The following is a 15,923-nucleotide window of genomic DNA, read 5'->3' on the forward strand; positions in this document are numbered from 1 at the left end:
ATAAGGTGATAATATGTTTGATTTGATGATATTGAAAGATAGCAAAGTATATGGACAACAATATAAAATATTAAAATTTTGGAGACATATTACTTTGATGTCCCACGAGAGATCTAATTAAAGGCAATACTAATGTTGAAGGCTTTTTTTGAGATTTATGTACAGAAAAAATATAATTTCTTTTTATTTTTTTTTAGTTTTGATGAACAAAATTACTTGATATCTGTTACTAATACGATGTAACATGTATCTTATGGAATTAGTTTAAGTCAAGATACGTGCAAACTAGTCTAGTCCAAAGTTATATAAAGAAAATCTACATTTTCTTGATTAATTTAATGATGAAGACAGTATGTTTTGGTGGTATAAATTCCATTGGTGCAAGTAACTAAATCAATGTGATGATGATTGGTCATGGAAAGAAAATAATAGAGAAAACAGTCAAATATCCCCTCAATCTATTACCTAATTCTCAACTACACACTTATACTTCATGGGGTCCTATTACCCCCTAGAGTATTTTAAACACAAATGTTGACACCCTTAAAGTGTCACCCCCAAATCTTTGTTGCTGAGTGTAATGCACACACCTATTTTTCAGAATGATTTTTTTTTAAAAAAAAAATCATCACCAAAATACATCAATTTTAATGCTTTTCATTTTTTCTCCACCATTCTATTCATCTTCCTAAATCATTCTATTTTTTCTCCGTTGTTCACAATGTCTCATCTTCTCCAATCCATCTCCATCCCCATCACACCCATCATCCTCCGAAAACGACAATAGGGTTTAAGGATGTTTTTTTAAAAAAATAAAAAAACCATCAAGTAGAGGCAGTGTCAACATTCACAAAGATGTCACTGAACCATATTGTTGACCTAATTAATTTAGGTATAATACACAAAAAATGCTCTTTTAACTTGATCTCAATTGATATTTATATTTTTCAATTTTGTGTGTCCACAAGCAGATAGACACTTAAACTAGTATATAATTGAACAAATAGTCATACATGTCCTACACGGTGTTCTACGTGTATTATGCAATGTTGGACATGTGTGTCTATTGGTCAATTTTATACAAATTTAAGTGTCTACTTATACACCTTTAAAATTGAAAGACATAACTATCAATTGATGTCAAGTTAATAGACACATTTACGTATTATTATGCTATTAATTTTTTACTTTTAGGAAACCTGAAGGGTCGAAATTATTAAATGCTTTATGATACTTTTGGAATGTGGGATCAAATTAAGCTCAAACCACATTATGTGACTCTATGACTGGCTTAGTCTTTTAAATATTCCTAAGAATATTCATTACTCTCAAGAAAATTAACTTGATTTCTAATCAACTGTTTTTCTTTTAAAAACTTTTGGATGAGAGTGGACGTGAATACTGGGAAATGAAAGGCAGAACAAGGGAACTACCATAGATTTTGCTGGGTCGGATATGATTCCTCACCCTTGATCATTTAATACTAGATTCAAGCCTTCGAAATGGAAAAAATTTGGATAGAAAAGGTCTTTTCTTTAATGAAACTTATAACATACAAAGTCGAATTAGTTAGGATCACTAAACAGATATCTGATACCAGGTAACCCACCATCCAAAAAAAAAACAATGGAGGGCATTTGGTGGAATTGTAACACTTGTTTCTCGAAGAATTAACCTAAATAACGTACACTCACCCAATCATTTAAACTAAAAATAACATGTGAATGTATAATATCTATATAATATATGTATAATCATGTATAATTAATGTAAATTTTATATATAACGGCTTAAAATAGTAAATAATGAATCTGACCAATTATTTGAGTATAATTCCTTTTTTTTTCTTTAGATTTTTTGTGAGTTTTCTTTGCCTAACTAAGCAGAAGAAGAAAAAAGATGAAGGGGAGTGGGACAAGATATGTGATCATTAACTCCTTTTGCTTTAATTTTAACAAAAGGAAAAAGCAATGGCCCATTATAATATCCACTAGTGTTTGGATGTTTTTAAATTACTTCCTAAACATTATGAATATATATATATATATATATATATATTCAGTTAGCCTATTTATTTTATTATATTTTATACATGACAAATCTTTATCGTACTTACAATTTAATCCTAAGATAAATTTTTCTATCAAAAAACATTCATTAAGTAAAGAAACCATAAGATAACAAGTAGTATTTCTATTCTTGGTTATCTCGAGTTCAAAAGCTGAATATTTAATTAATATTTTTATTATAAAATGCTTTACCATTAACATGCGACTTCCTTGTGTGAATTTAAATTAGTTTGATCTCAATACAAATATCAAACATCAAGCTGGGAGGAGTAAAATTAAAGGAAATATGAAATGCTTCATCATTAACGTGCAACTTCCTAATGCGAATTCAAATTAGTCTAATCTCAATACAAATACCAAACATTGAGGAAGGAGGAGAAAAAAGAGATAACAAGTATTTAAATAACATCATCTCCAATAGCTTGTTTTTTCACATGAAAAAATTCTTTTCACCCACAATATTATGTTGATCGACAAAAACTGACACCACACCATCAACTATTTTTTCACTCTCAATAACCACAACATTACTTGATACATTTGTTATAGCATGTACTGGAAATCCAACAACCCCTCCTCTACAATAAAATGAATATTGTACATGATTTATCTTATTAGGAAACACAAGAATTGATGAAAAATCAGCTATCCACTTTGTTCCATTTCCAGCAACACTTAATTTTCCAGTAGTAGACTTCAAGCTCATGCCATTCACGTTATTTTGGTCAATAACAACTTGATCAATATCATTAAACACTCCATCCAAACTCAAAATTGGTGTCATTTTTGTAGGGTTACCACTAAACATGTTGTTAATCACATTTAGTCCGAAAATTCGACCGTCAATCGCTTTCAAAACAACATTTCCCTCTCCAAGAAAATAGCCATTTGAGATGTGAACTAAGAAAGGGTCCTCAATGACTATAGAGTTATAGTCAAGGTAACAATTGTCTATTCTATTTTGTGATGCTTTAACTAAAATACCAACTCCACCAAAATATGTTGCCTTGTTGTAACAATGTACCCCTGTGACAATATTAGCCTCACCTCTAAGTACAATTCCAATTGCTGATGAAAAAATTGTAACATCAGTAATTGCATTGTCATTGCTAGCAAGATCAATTGCTATACCTGAGAAATCTCTCTCACCTTTGTCTCCACCAACGGTTGGATGTTGGCCCATGAACGTGTTCGATATAAAGGTCTCGTGGCCCCTCAGGACGAGGACTCCTTCCGTGTTGAAGTGAACGAAAAAGCAATTTGTTATACGAATTCTAGCTGAGTCAACGATATATAGACCTCCTCCTCGATAGCCTGAGTCGAAGAGGATGTCATGGAACGTAATGCCCTCATAACAAATCGCGATGTTTTGGTCACGTCGATCGAAATTGTTACTATGGTGGTGGGAAATGTTGTCTTTGATGAGCTTGGGAGAGTCTTGTGACCATAGTTCAATTAGATGTCTATCACCCGGAAATGTATCAGATGCCCTTAGTGTTCCCCCTTTTACCTGAAAATATTAAGGCAATTCACCAAGATCAAACTCGATTCGTCCAATCAATAGATCGCAGGGTAATTTACAGAAATTCCACTAGTTTAAGAGAAAAATTACTTACATTCACACTAATTTGCAATATTACAAATCTCTCCCCATTTTTAACTTCGAAAACATGTAGTTGGCGTGTCCAAATACATGTATCTCATATATATATGGGTCAAAATTAAGTGTAATTTATTCTAGATACACTGTATCCAAATGGATTCACATGTATCTGACTCTCTCACTCGCCTCTCTCGAATCACACTTGCCATTCTCTTCTCTCGCTGACCTCTCTATGTGTATCTGGTATCCGCTCGTCTCCATCTCTATTTTAGTATATCTAGTAACAAAAATACATATATCTAGATAAATCTGACTCGAAATCTATTATGAAATTTGTTAAATTAGGTCTTAGGCCTAACTCACACCCCAAAAGCTAGCTCAAAGGGAGGAGGATTGCCCAAACCTTATACGGAGTTCACCCATCTCATTAACCACCGATGTGGGACTTTTGTCATTGTTTAACACCCCACCTCACTCCCAGTGCTTAATATCTGGTGCGTGGGCAATTTTTGATTTTGGGGCCCCAACATCGGGTGAGACGGACCCTGCTCTGATACCATGTTAAATTAGGTCTTGGGCCTAACTCACACCCCAAAAGCTAGCTCAAAGGGAGGAGGATTGCCCAAGCTTTATAAGGAGTCCACCCATCTCATTAACCACAGATGTGGGACTCTTGTCATTCTTTAACAAAATTATTAATTAGTGAGATAATATATAATTATTTCAAACTATTAGAGAATTGATAAATATGATATGAATGTATGTCTAATTAGGTAATTTTTTAAGGGGAACTTTCACATATAGCTACTCAAAAATAGCCTAATTACTCTCCATAGCTATAGTTTGATAATTACAATTCGTAGCTACATGTTATATGGAGGGGAGAGGCGAGCGAGACCGGGAGAGAAAGGAGAGAGGTGAGAGAGAAAGGGCAAAGAGTGGGAAAAAGGTGAATTGTATATGTATATAGATTAGATAATTGTATATTATACATATGTATTTGTATATATGGCAAACGAGATTGGGAGAGGCAGGAGAGAGGCGAGCGAGAGAGGGCAGAGAGCGGGAGAAAAGTGAATTGTATAGGTATATAGGTTAAATAATTGTATATTATACATATGCATTTGTATATATGGCAAGCGAGGTTGGGAGAGGGAGGAGAGAGGCGAGTGAGATTGGGAGAGGGAGGAGAGAAGCGAGCGAGAGAGGGCAGAGAGTGGGAGAGAGGTGAATTGTATATGTATATAGGTTAGATAATTGTATATTATGCATATGTATTTGTATATTCTGGCGAATTATACATATACAAACGTGGCAAATTATACAAACTCGAAGTCAGCGCGTAATTAATGTATAATGTTAGTCGTGAGTGGTAATTATAGTAAACTATAGCTATGATGAGTAATTAAATAGTATAAGTTTGCTTAACTATGTAATTTTCCATTTTTTAATTAATTAACTTAGCCCACCTAAATTTTACACAATCTTCCCATTTGTCACCGCTGGACAGATATAAGGGCCAAGAAAAGGGTAAAAGGACACAACTTCATATGATTTTCAGGTTGCAACAGAAAACAGAAGAGGAAAACAATGGATCCAAAAATAAATGGGCTGTCATTTTGGGCTTGTGCATGAAATTTACTACTAACCCAATGGGTTCGTAACTAAGGTAGTCCTTCACTGGCCCAACATTTGCAAAAAAAAAAAAAAAAAGACAAACCCAATAATAAAAGGAAAAATTATCTAAATACACATCTTCTAGGCCAAAATAGTGAATTTTAAAGTTTTATTCATAGTAAATTCAATGATCGATAGTTCAGTAATTTCAGTCATTCTAACTATTTTTTGTTTTGAATGAATTATTGCAAGTTTTTTCATATTTTGAATGAATTGTTTCTTTTATTTTTGTGTATGGTTAGTAACCAAAAAACCAAACCAAACCAAACCAAATCGAAACTGATAAAAGTATATTATATTTGATTTGGTTTTGATAATTATAAAATCGATTAAGTTGGTTTGTATAACACCTCGCTATTTGAAAGAGCTAGAATTAGAAAGAACCATTTTTGGAAAGAATGGAAAATCTGAAATTTGGCAAAGTTATGTTAAGAATTATGTTTTGGGTCAACTTCAAACGACCATAACTCTCAGCACAGAATGAGTTAAGTGGGCTACAAGGTATCAAATGAAAGGTCTTGAAATCCTCTTTCCAACGCCACCGAGTTTGCTAATTTTAGAGCTCGTATGAGGGAGATATGCCCGTTTGAAGTCGAACTATCCGAATAAGGAAAGTCACCCGAATTTTAGAGGGCTATTTTAGTCTTTTTATTACCCAATTAGTTTAATTCATTTTTAGTAATTTAATTGGGGTCTAAAACAGAATTGGTTCAGTTTACGCATTACCAATTTCACGCTAGGGTTTTTAGAGAAAGAACTCAAGAGGAGAAAGGAGAAGAAAATGTCAAGATTCGTCAAGTTCTTGCAATTTTGGTTGTGATTTTCGCCAAGGGTTAATCCCTACGAGGTATGTGAGACTTTCATAGCATTGGATTTGTTCACCCACGCGTCAACCATGTTTATTTCAGCGAAATTAGTTCTAGAAAGTTGAAAGTTGATGATCTTGAATTGTGTTCTTGAAATGAGCTTTCGTTCTTGAAATTTGATGGGATTGTTGAGTTCTTGAGGAATTAGTGTTTCTTTTAGAGTAAAGTTCAAGTTTATGTCATGTTTAGTTTTCCCCTCGCATGTTCGTACATTCAACGTACTGATGTCATTTGGCCTGCATCTTTTATGATGCAGATACAGGTAATCAGGATCAGCATTCAACGCTTCGTTGATCCAGTTGAGCATTTCAGAGTCATTTGGTGAGTCTCCTTGCTTTCTGGAGGATCTCTTTTTATTGCTTTGTTTATTTCAGTTGTTAGGATGATCGGGGGTCTTGTCTCGACATCCCTCATAAGTATGCTTCATAGACAGTTAGGCATTAGTAGTTCATTAGTCTTATTCATTTCAGTTGTTTTGATTATAAGACTTGAGTTGCCTTTATGGTCAGTTGAAAGTTTTTCCTTTATACATTTTAAGTTTGATTCATAAAGTTATCTCTTTAGTTGTCTTAAATGTTGAGTAATATCTTCCGCTGAGTAGTAAGTCAGGCCAAGGGCCAACAATGGTTCTCGAGTGCCAGTTCCACTTAGGGTGTAGGCTTGGGACGTGACAGTTTGATTTTGGTTTTGACCAATAACTGATCCAAACCAACCCATGAACATCCTTAAGTCTAGTAATGTATTCGAAATCCATAATTTTTTTAAAAAAATTATAATTTAAAAAAGAATAAAGAAATAATGCAATTAACTCTTAACACTATGAAATTTATTCACTCAACTTTGGATATAGAGTATACTGATACAAAAAGTACACAACCTAAAAATACTTTCTAATAAACAACTCATTTTTTAAACTCTAATAAACAAAAATCAATTAAAAAGTTCAAAGTATAATTAGATGCAAGGGGGACCAGATCAAAAGGAGAAAAAAGAAGAAAAATATGCGTTGGGCTAACAAATAACAATAGGGAAAATCCTCCTTTATTCTTTCTCCCTTTGCCTCTTTTAAGAAAAGATATTACCTCACTATAAAACATATATTTCAAAACTCTGGAGCATTTAGCTAAACTAGCAGATACAATAAAGGAGGTTAATTTCTCAAATGAACGCTCAATTAATAATTTTTATTTCAAAAAATCACTTTTTTTTAACTTTAATATTTGAATTAAAACATTTTATGTAGTAGTACAATAACACCTCATTTTGGTACACGGTATGGGATAGATCTCACCATTTTAGTGCGAATGATGGAATAAAATAATTCTCAGATCAACTTAATATCTCAAATAAAACATAAAATAAAATTAATCTAAAATTTTATTAAAAAATTATTATTCTTATCTCACGTATCAATTAACGATCCTGAAAATCTTTTATCTTTCGTTTTTTTAACTCCCTAGATTGCCACATAGATAGGCACTTGTCATATTAATAGGAAAAAGTTGAAAATAAGATGCATTTTCCAATAAAGTAGGACACATCTCTATAGACAATTTAATTGCATTTTCAGTTCGAACACTGCCCAATCAAAACAATATCTTGTAATCGATTGTTACCACTAGTGTTGCCATTAACATATTCAAATTAAGCTAACAATATTTTTAAATTAGTTTTGAATTAAAAGGAGACAAACAAATTAAAACTAAGGAAATAATTAGTTTCTCATCTCATATTTTATGTATAGTTAGCCATTAATGAGTTTTCGAATTACCTATAATGTGTTATTTGCTCAAATAACGTGTTACTGCGAAGTTATGAACTAATATTGAATATAATCCTAAAATGGACTCACTTCTAAGTCCAAAAAAAAAATTATTCACGTTCACATTCTCTTTTCAAATGAAAATTTTCTTTTTTGTTCTATTCCTTGTGATTGTTTTACATGGAACCGTATTGCATAATAATTATGTATATTACTGTCAGTATACATAACTTAAACAAATAATCAAAATTAGAGAGGGAGGATGTATATGACATACCATAATATTGCCAATGCCAGGAGGAAATACAATAGGATTGTTGATTTTATAATTTCCACCTTGAAAATCAATAATGAGACCACCAAGATCACTAATACCAGGCAGCAATGTAAGTCCATTATATTGCAATTTCAATGCATCATTAATAGCCTCTTTTATAGCTTCACTACTATCACTTGTCCCTCTTGGATCTGCACCATACCCTATTGGATATATAACCCCTCCTTCACTCTAAAACCAACAAAAAAAAAAGTTGTCAAGGAAAGAAATTTTATAAAATTCTACTAAATAACACGTGTCAATAAAGTGAAAGTTCAGATAGTCAAACAAACTGAGCAGTACTATTTTGAGTACCTTTTTGGCATTGGAGGTGGGAATAGAAGGTTGTGGAGAAGTTGAAGGTGGTGAGGAATAGATGAAAGATGAAGAATAATGGAAATGTTTGTCTTCAAGTCCTTTTTGGAATTCATAAAGCTTTAACTCTCTAAGAGAACCATTTGCCTCTTTTACAACCAAATAATTAAGTAGAAAAATGAAGAATGCTAAACAAGAAAATGGTTTCATCATTTCCTTGAAAAGAATTAAATGTAGAATGGAAGGAGAATTCCAATTCAAGAAGAAATAGAGAGTGACATTTATGGGATTTTTCAAGTGTACATGCCTCGTTATTTGTAAGTAGGACTATAAGTGGTTTCTTTTTATTTTTTCCATTTCGTATCCATATCTTAATTGTAGTTCGATTAATTTAGATTCATGTTATATCACGTGCCATTCTGGGGGAATTGCTCCTAGACTACTCTATGAATTTCATTCAAGGGTATTAATCCTTATCAAAGATTTTCATATTCAATGCTCAAACTTGAGACTGTTAATTAATAAAGGAGCAGTCTTATTTATTGCACCACATCCTTTGATGATAAATTTTAAATGTTATTTATTAAATAAAAGTAAAATTTTAAATTTATAAATTTTATATTTTGTATTGTCAAAGTTAGATACTAGCTCCGCCCCTTAAATTATATGAACAGTTTAACATACATATATACATATTGAGATGATTTAAAATGTAATTGGTAGTAATTTAGAATAAATAAATAAATAAATAACATATTATTATATTTTAACATAATATTCATAATAATTGATATATAATTTTAAATTTTAAGATATAATTTAGAAAAAGTAATTAATATTAAATGTAAACATGAAAAAAAATATTTTATATTAATATATTAAAAATGACAATGTAAAAGTGAAATATATAAAATAATTAATATTAAAAATAAATAAATAAAATATACTTTTTCTTGATATGACAAAAAGTAATAAAAGAAAGTGGAAATATATATAATTAATATTAAAGATAAAAGAATTAAAAAACTCTCTTAATGTATTAAAAATAGTAAATATTAATTTTAAATATAGGTAGATAGATAAAAGTAAACGTAAGAAATACGTATAATCCCATAATAAATGTTACATACTGACTTGAAAATTGTTGTAGCATTTATTAGCATTGGAAAGAGATTACAACTGTTATATAGCAAAGTAATTGGTTGGATTAGATGAAGCATTTATATATGTTTTGACTTCTCCTTGTGGGAATTGGGATGGATTGGCAAAGTAGAATTCCTTCTTACTTGAGTAATATAATCAAAATACTCCCTCCGTCCCTATTTAGTTGTCCATATTTCCTCTTTTAGTTATCCCTATTTAGTTGTCTATTTTGACAAATCAAGAAAGGACAATAATTTTTTTCCTATTATACCCTTATTTAAAGTGAAAAGTTGTCATAAATAAAATAAATAAACTTATGAACTTTCCAGCATTGATTAGTTATCTTCAGTGAATTTATTTTGGAAGTAAATTGTACTATAAGGGTAAAATTGTAACTTCATTATGTTAATCATTGTTGTCTTAATCTGTGTGTCATTTCTAAAGTGGACAACTAAATAGGGACGGAGGGAGTACTTTCTTAACCGATGCCTCGAATTTGAATTTTGAATATAAATTTTTTAATAAAATGTGTTGTGAACTTGTGATGGTGGAGGTGGTGAGTTCTTAATCACAATCATGATAAATCATCTCCATCATCATTAACGAACATAAATACATTAATTTTACTAAAATTATATGACTTGTAGCTTACTATAACAGATACATAAACGTGAAAAGAGTTATAGATATTTATACGAATTATATATCAACAATCCGTTGTAGTCTAGTTGGTCAGGATACTCGGCTCTCACCCAAGAGACCCGGGTTCAAGTCCCGGCAACGGAATTTCTTTTTAGGCTTAGTTAATTTGAATTTTATTTTTTGGCCCACTTAACTCCGCATCCGTTATAAGAAAAATAAGTTTCATAGATGATATTTTAAGTTTTATTATCTCTCCTCAATTGGAAAATTACTCTACATATACATGGCTAAAACAAGTTTTCATGTATATATAATAGATGTCGAACTCCTTCAACTAGTTTGTGTATCTATTTTTTCAAAATTTGAACCCTCTCAGTGATGATCCTGGCTTCATCGTTGATATTCTCCCCCACCTACTCAACGCTCCTAACCTCACCTTTGCCAATTGCCACCCCGAACCCCGCTCCCCACTCCATCCAATAAGTAACATACAAATAATGATGAGACTCTGTTATGCGGTCGACGGATTAAAATTTTCGTAAATTACTAAAAATTCACCAAAAAAATCAGTATTTTTTACTCATGCATCTATACGTTTATACTTTTTGAAATATACACTTCGCAAATTACTAAAAATTCATCAAAAATTCAGTATTTTTTACTCATACATCTGTTTATACTTCTTGAAATATAGACACGCGTATATGACCTTTAATATCTTTCTTGCAAAAAGACACCTTCAATATCGATCTCATGAACGGAATCTACTACTTTTTGACTATCTTCCATATTTTCTCATAAGTACTATAATAAATCAAAAAGGTTATAATATATAGTTAGTTTATATATGTAAACATACTTTGGAACAAAAAAGAAATATATTCCTTTGGTTATTAAAAGTACGTACCTTTGAAGTTTGAGTTTTATTTTTCCTTCAACGTCCACGTACCATATTTTGCACAATCAATTTCCATAATTTTGAAGGAATACAGTCCCTATATTAGGTGAATATAAATATGATTGGCAAGGTTGTTATTTCCCCCTTATCTAAGCAACCTAGCTACTTTCACTTTATTTTATTTTATTTATTGAACCATTAAGAAAGTAATAATTGAAAAGACATGTAATTGAAAAAAATTAAATGAAAGTTATGTAGAAAATTTGATCTATTTGTTGTTTACCCTCACCAACTACTACAACAACATGGATATATGATGATTTCATGGCCAACTACATTCACCTAAGAGTTGTTGTAGTGGTTAAATACTCCTCATCATTTCAAACTTTTAGAAGAATATCACCTTGAGTAAATTGTAAAAAAGACATGGTTCTTAGATTTTACTATATATTCATGAAACTAAAGCGGAGCCTTGGAGCAACAATAAAACTGTTTCTTTGTGACTTATTGGTAATGGTTCGACCGTACACATAAAAGTAGTCACTAATCATTTAAATTTTGGTACATAGATTGTCTACCTATCACCTCTTGAGTGCGGCCTTTTCCAAATCCTATTAACATGACATGTTTTGTTTTGTGTACCGAACAACCTTTTATAAATATTTCAAAAAACATGTTTCTAATATCTCTGTGATGATAATTCCTTCCTTCACATTGAGATACTAAAGTTTTATCTTATGACTATTTTCTCTTATACCTCACATCAAACCTCCCTGAATGTCGTTTTGACCATTTGGAAGAGGAAGTTAAGTATTGCTTTAAAACTATGAAAAACTTTCAAGTCAAATCACTACGAAATTTGGATAAAAAAACTACGAAAAACTCACAAGTACATATTTCAACAAATGGACAAATCCTCAAAGTTAGGCATATAATTATATTATAATTTGGAAATTTGAATGAGACCCATACTTATTCAACCTACTAGTTAACTTCTAGATCTAGACGTATATTATTCTTGAGAGACTTGTAAAGTATAAAAATCAAAGTAAAAAAGATAATGATATATATAATGTTAGGTTGGTTTGGTCTCGGATCGACTTTTTTTTAGTTAAAACCAAATCAACCTAAGTATAGCCAGAATATTTTATTTTATTTTATTTATAAAAAGAAGGGAAAAAGGTCTGAAATATATCCGAACTTTGACCGAAATTGTTGTTACGATACCGAACTTTGGAAAGGACCTTTTTATACCCATGCACTATTTAATAGTGTATTTTAAAGGTATATATGTGCCCACGTGGACATCATAAATATTGCATCATTATAAATATTAATGTGTCCACGTGGGCACATATATACCTTTAAAATACACTATTAAATAGTGCAGAGGTAAAAAAGTCCTTCATAAAGTTTGGTATCGTAACAACAATTTCGGCCAAAGTTGGAGTATTTTTCAGACAATTTTCCCTAGAAAGAAACCTAAGTATAGTCGGGTTTTTTTTTTTCAAAAACCAAACCAAACCATCAACCAATTTTTATTCCGATTTGACACGATTTGCAATTTGGTTCGATTTTGTTCATCCCTAACTTCCCATGCATTGAACTTTAGTAGGAAAGAAAAAAAAAATTGTCATCAATAAAGCATTCCTTGTATTGCTGGATTATACTTTTGAATTTTTCTTAACATAAACATTTCTTTTTCAAGAATGTTTCAAACTCAAAGAGATCTAATCATCTTTGTAACATAACTAGCTAGATCAAACCAATAAAATAACATCCCTATGCTTATTAATTTCTTGAGCCTATACATGTTAGCTCAAATAAGCTCATTTCCCTTGATCAACCATCACAAAAACCTTGGCTGGAACTTGCACGTTTGATTCAACCAGAACCTTATTATTCGACACATTTCTCAAAGCATGATTAACGAACATGTTCCCACTAGGGAAAAATGTGTATTGAACATGTTTAATAAGGTTAGGAAATATAAGAATTGGATTAAAATCCAAAGTCCATGAAGTACCATTTCCTTCAACAACTCCACTTCCAATAGTACCCTTAAGATTCATCCCTTTAACATTATTTCTATCCACCACAACTTGTTCAATTGTCTTAAATGGTCCATTATTTTGATCCAATTGAATAATATCAATCCCTTTATTTGATCCAGAAAACATATTATCCACAATGTTAACTCCATTCACAACACCATTTATTGACTTCAACTTAACAAATGCATCTCCAAGAAAAAATGTATTTGAAATTGTGAGTTGAACAGGATCCTCTGCCACAATTCCAGTATAATCCAAATAAGAATCAACAATTCTTGTTTGTGTTAAACCAGGGAGTTTTAGGTAAATTCCAGTCCCACCAAATCCAGTAGCCTTATTGTAACAATGTATACCTGATAACAAATTTGCTTGACCTGATACAATTATACCAATTTCAGCGGAGAATATCACTACATCAGTAACAGAATTATCATTTCCCATTAAATTTATCGCGGTACCGGAGAAATTCCTCTCTGCTTTATCACCACCAGCAGTAATATGTTGTCCAAGAAATGAATTTCTTATGTATGTTTCATGTCCACCTTTTGCTATAATACCATTTGTTGTAAAATGTGTAATGTAACAATTGTCAATACTTGTTCTTACTGAATTTATCACTTGTATACCACCTCCTCTGAAATTTGCATCAAGTAATAAGTCTCTTAACGTTATGAATTCGAATAAAAACTCAGGAGCATTGCTTGAAGATGTCGATAAATCGAGTAAATATCCATCTGTTGGAAAATCATCTGAAGCTTTTAGTGTTCCTCCATGAATCTGTTTCATAAAAACAAAAATGTAGGGGTAATGTTGTAATTAAAATAACTATCTAGGTGAAAATTAGAAATATAGAAAAATGTAAAGTTAAAAGTCTTAAGATAACACATATTGTGGAGAAAAAAAAATTTATTTTATTTTTCTATATTTTAGAAAGGTCAAGTCAAAGAGATTGAAAAAATATAATTAACCATGTAACATATGTTAATTAGTCTAGAAGGAAGGTACTACTATTGATCTATTATATGTTGTAAGTCAGTATAATTTAACGTGTTATAACAAAACGTACCATGAGATTGCCACGGCTAACAACGGGGAATTGTAATGGTTGGCTAATTAAATAATTTCCACCTTCAAGATTAATTTGAGCACCACCAAGATTTGAAATTCCTTGCATTAAGAAACCATTAGATGGACCTTCAAGTGCATCAGAAATTGCTTGTAGAATAGCTTGTGTGCTATCTAATTTTCCAGTTGGATCAGCACCATATGATGTTACATGATATATTTTTGGACTTGGTGTAACCTAATATATAATACATAAATAGTTAATTTACGATACGTTAACATTAATTGATTGGTTACGGAAAAAAAAGACTTACGGTTACTACTGAGGGTGATGATGGTGATGGAGAAAATCTAGTAGGAGAAGGAGAAGGAAAAGGAGAAATCGAATCGCGATGAACAATTTCAGCTGTAAAAGCTTGTAATTTCCTCAATTGATGATCATATGAATGAACATTTCCATAAACATGGGATAGACAAGCAAAAATAAAAAACAAGGACAAAGCCCATGTTTTTTCTCCCATGTTGTTGCCTTCTATATATGTAAAATGAGTGAATCCAAGAAAAAACATTCTAGTTTCCCATTTATATACTAGATAGGGAGAGAAGAAGATTTTTATTTTTTTAATAATAATAATTATTAAATATTATTTAATTTGGGGGTAGAGAATATAGCTAGGCAATGGAAAGAGAGAGGTTTAGAAAATAAAATGAAGAAATTAAAGTTGGAACTATATAATCTAAACAGACAAAGAGTGTGAAAAAAGACAAAGAAAAGGCTCTCTTTTGATGTTACTTTTTAATATTTGTTGAAAATGTATTATATGCTTTACTTAAATACGTGTGTAAAATGAATTTGCCTTTTTTATTTTTTTGGTGTTTGGTAATTAAATTATTGAGCATTTTTCATGTTTTATTCTGAAATTAAAAAAAAAAAAAGGTTTTTGTTTTGTTTTTAAGTGAAAAATGATATTCGGAAATTGAAGTTGGAGCCGTTTTTGGCTTTTTTTGACTAATTTGAAGTGAAAACGTGAAAAATACTTTTTTGTTATTTTTTAAATTCTTGAAATTGCTGAAACTTTTGAAATTTTATGACCGAACGTTTTTTTCTAAAGTTCAACTCTAAAAATAAGTGAAAAAATTCCATGGTCAAACGTCAAGTGAATTTCATTACCAAAGTGAATCAGATTACAACATGGGGGTGGGGATGGGGTGGGGTGGGGGGGTTAAGTTGTTGGATTACAATGAATTGCCTTGTTGAATAGTATCAATTTTTTCTTGTTTTTGGTGGCATGGAAGAAAAGAAAAGTAAAGCAGTGACCAACTTCTCACTTTAAGCATCCTTACAAAGTTTGGTAATTAGGTGAAAACATAAAGGAATTAATTAATTTGATTTTTAAGTTTACTAAGAGGGGAAGAAAGTTTGAATCTTAAGCAAATAATATAATGAAATAAGCAAAACCCCTTTTTGGGGTTTTGATTTTTTTGATAAATAATGAAGTGAAGTTCTTTTGGG

The 15,923-nt window shown here is 31.1% G+C and overlaps 2 protein-coding genes and 1 non-coding gene across 3 annotated transcripts; 1 reads left to right on the forward strand and 2 right to left on the reverse strand.

Moving 5' to 3' along the window:
* Positions 1-2,499: 2,499 nt before the first annotated feature.
* LOC125846450 (polygalacturonase QRT3) lies at positions 2,500-8,904 on the reverse strand. The gene is made up of 3 exons (XM_049525862.1): positions 8,609-8,904; positions 8,255-8,485; positions 2,500-3,579 (listed from the first exon to the last, which is right to left on the reverse strand). Exons 1-3 carry the CDS (start codon positions 8,819-8,821, stop codon positions 2,500-2,502), a joined length of 1,524 nt encoding a protein of 507 aa, XP_049381819.1. The 5' UTR covers positions 8,822-8,904.
* Positions 8,905-10,464: 1,560 nt separating this feature from the next.
* Positions 10,465-10,537, forward strand: TRNAE-CUC (transfer RNA glutamic acid (anticodon CUC)). Its single transcript has one exon. It is a non-coding gene; the product is annotated as a tRNA-Glu (tRNA).
* A 2,401-nt stretch (positions 10,538-12,938) lies between these two features.
* LOC125846453 (polygalacturonase QRT3) lies at positions 12,939-14,961 on the reverse strand. Its single transcript, XM_049525864.1, has 3 exons — positions 14,725-14,961; positions 14,412-14,648; positions 12,939-14,122 (listed from the first exon to the last, which is right to left on the reverse strand). The coding sequence occupies exons 1-3, from the start codon at positions 14,929-14,931 to the stop codon at positions 13,121-13,123; spliced, it is 1,446 nt and encodes a 481-aa protein (XP_049381821.1). The 5' UTR covers positions 14,932-14,961; the 3' UTR covers positions 12,939-13,120.
* Between the last annotated feature and the right edge of the window lie 962 nt (positions 14,962-15,923).

The sequence above is a fragment of the Solanum stenotomum genome, chromosome 12 (genome assembly GCF_019186545.1).
Source record: "Solanum stenotomum isolate F172 chromosome 12, ASM1918654v1, whole genome shotgun sequence".
In the NCBI taxonomy this organism is placed as follows: Eukaryota; Viridiplantae; Streptophyta; class Magnoliopsida; order Solanales; family Solanaceae; genus Solanum; species Solanum stenotomum.

Bases quoted from the DNA above. Each gene is read 5' to 3' on its own strand.
- LOC125846450 (XM_049525862.1), bottom strand. From the start codon at position 8,821: ATGATGAAACCATTTTCTTGTTTAGCATTCTTCATTTTTCTACTTAAT. The intron at 8,486-8,608 runs GTACTCAAAATA...TGTTGGTTTTAG, and splicing joins CCACCTCCAATGCCAAAAAG to AGTGAAGGAGGGGTTATATA. The intron at 3,580-8,254 runs GTATGTCATATA...TAATATTTTCAG, and splicing joins CTGGCATTGGCAATATTATG to GTAAAAGGGGGAACACTAAG.
- LOC125846453 (XM_049525864.1), bottom strand. From the start codon at position 14,931: ATGGGAGAAAAAACATGGGCTTTGTCCTTGTTTTTTATTTTTGCTTGT. The intron at 14,649-14,724 runs GTAAGTCTTTTT...ATTATATATTAG, and splicing joins CATCACCCTCAGTAGTAACC to GTTACACCAAGTCCAAAAAT. The intron at 14,123-14,411 runs GTACGTTTTGTT...TTTATGAAACAG, and splicing joins TTAGCCGTGGCAATCTCATG to ATTCATGGAGGAACACTAAA.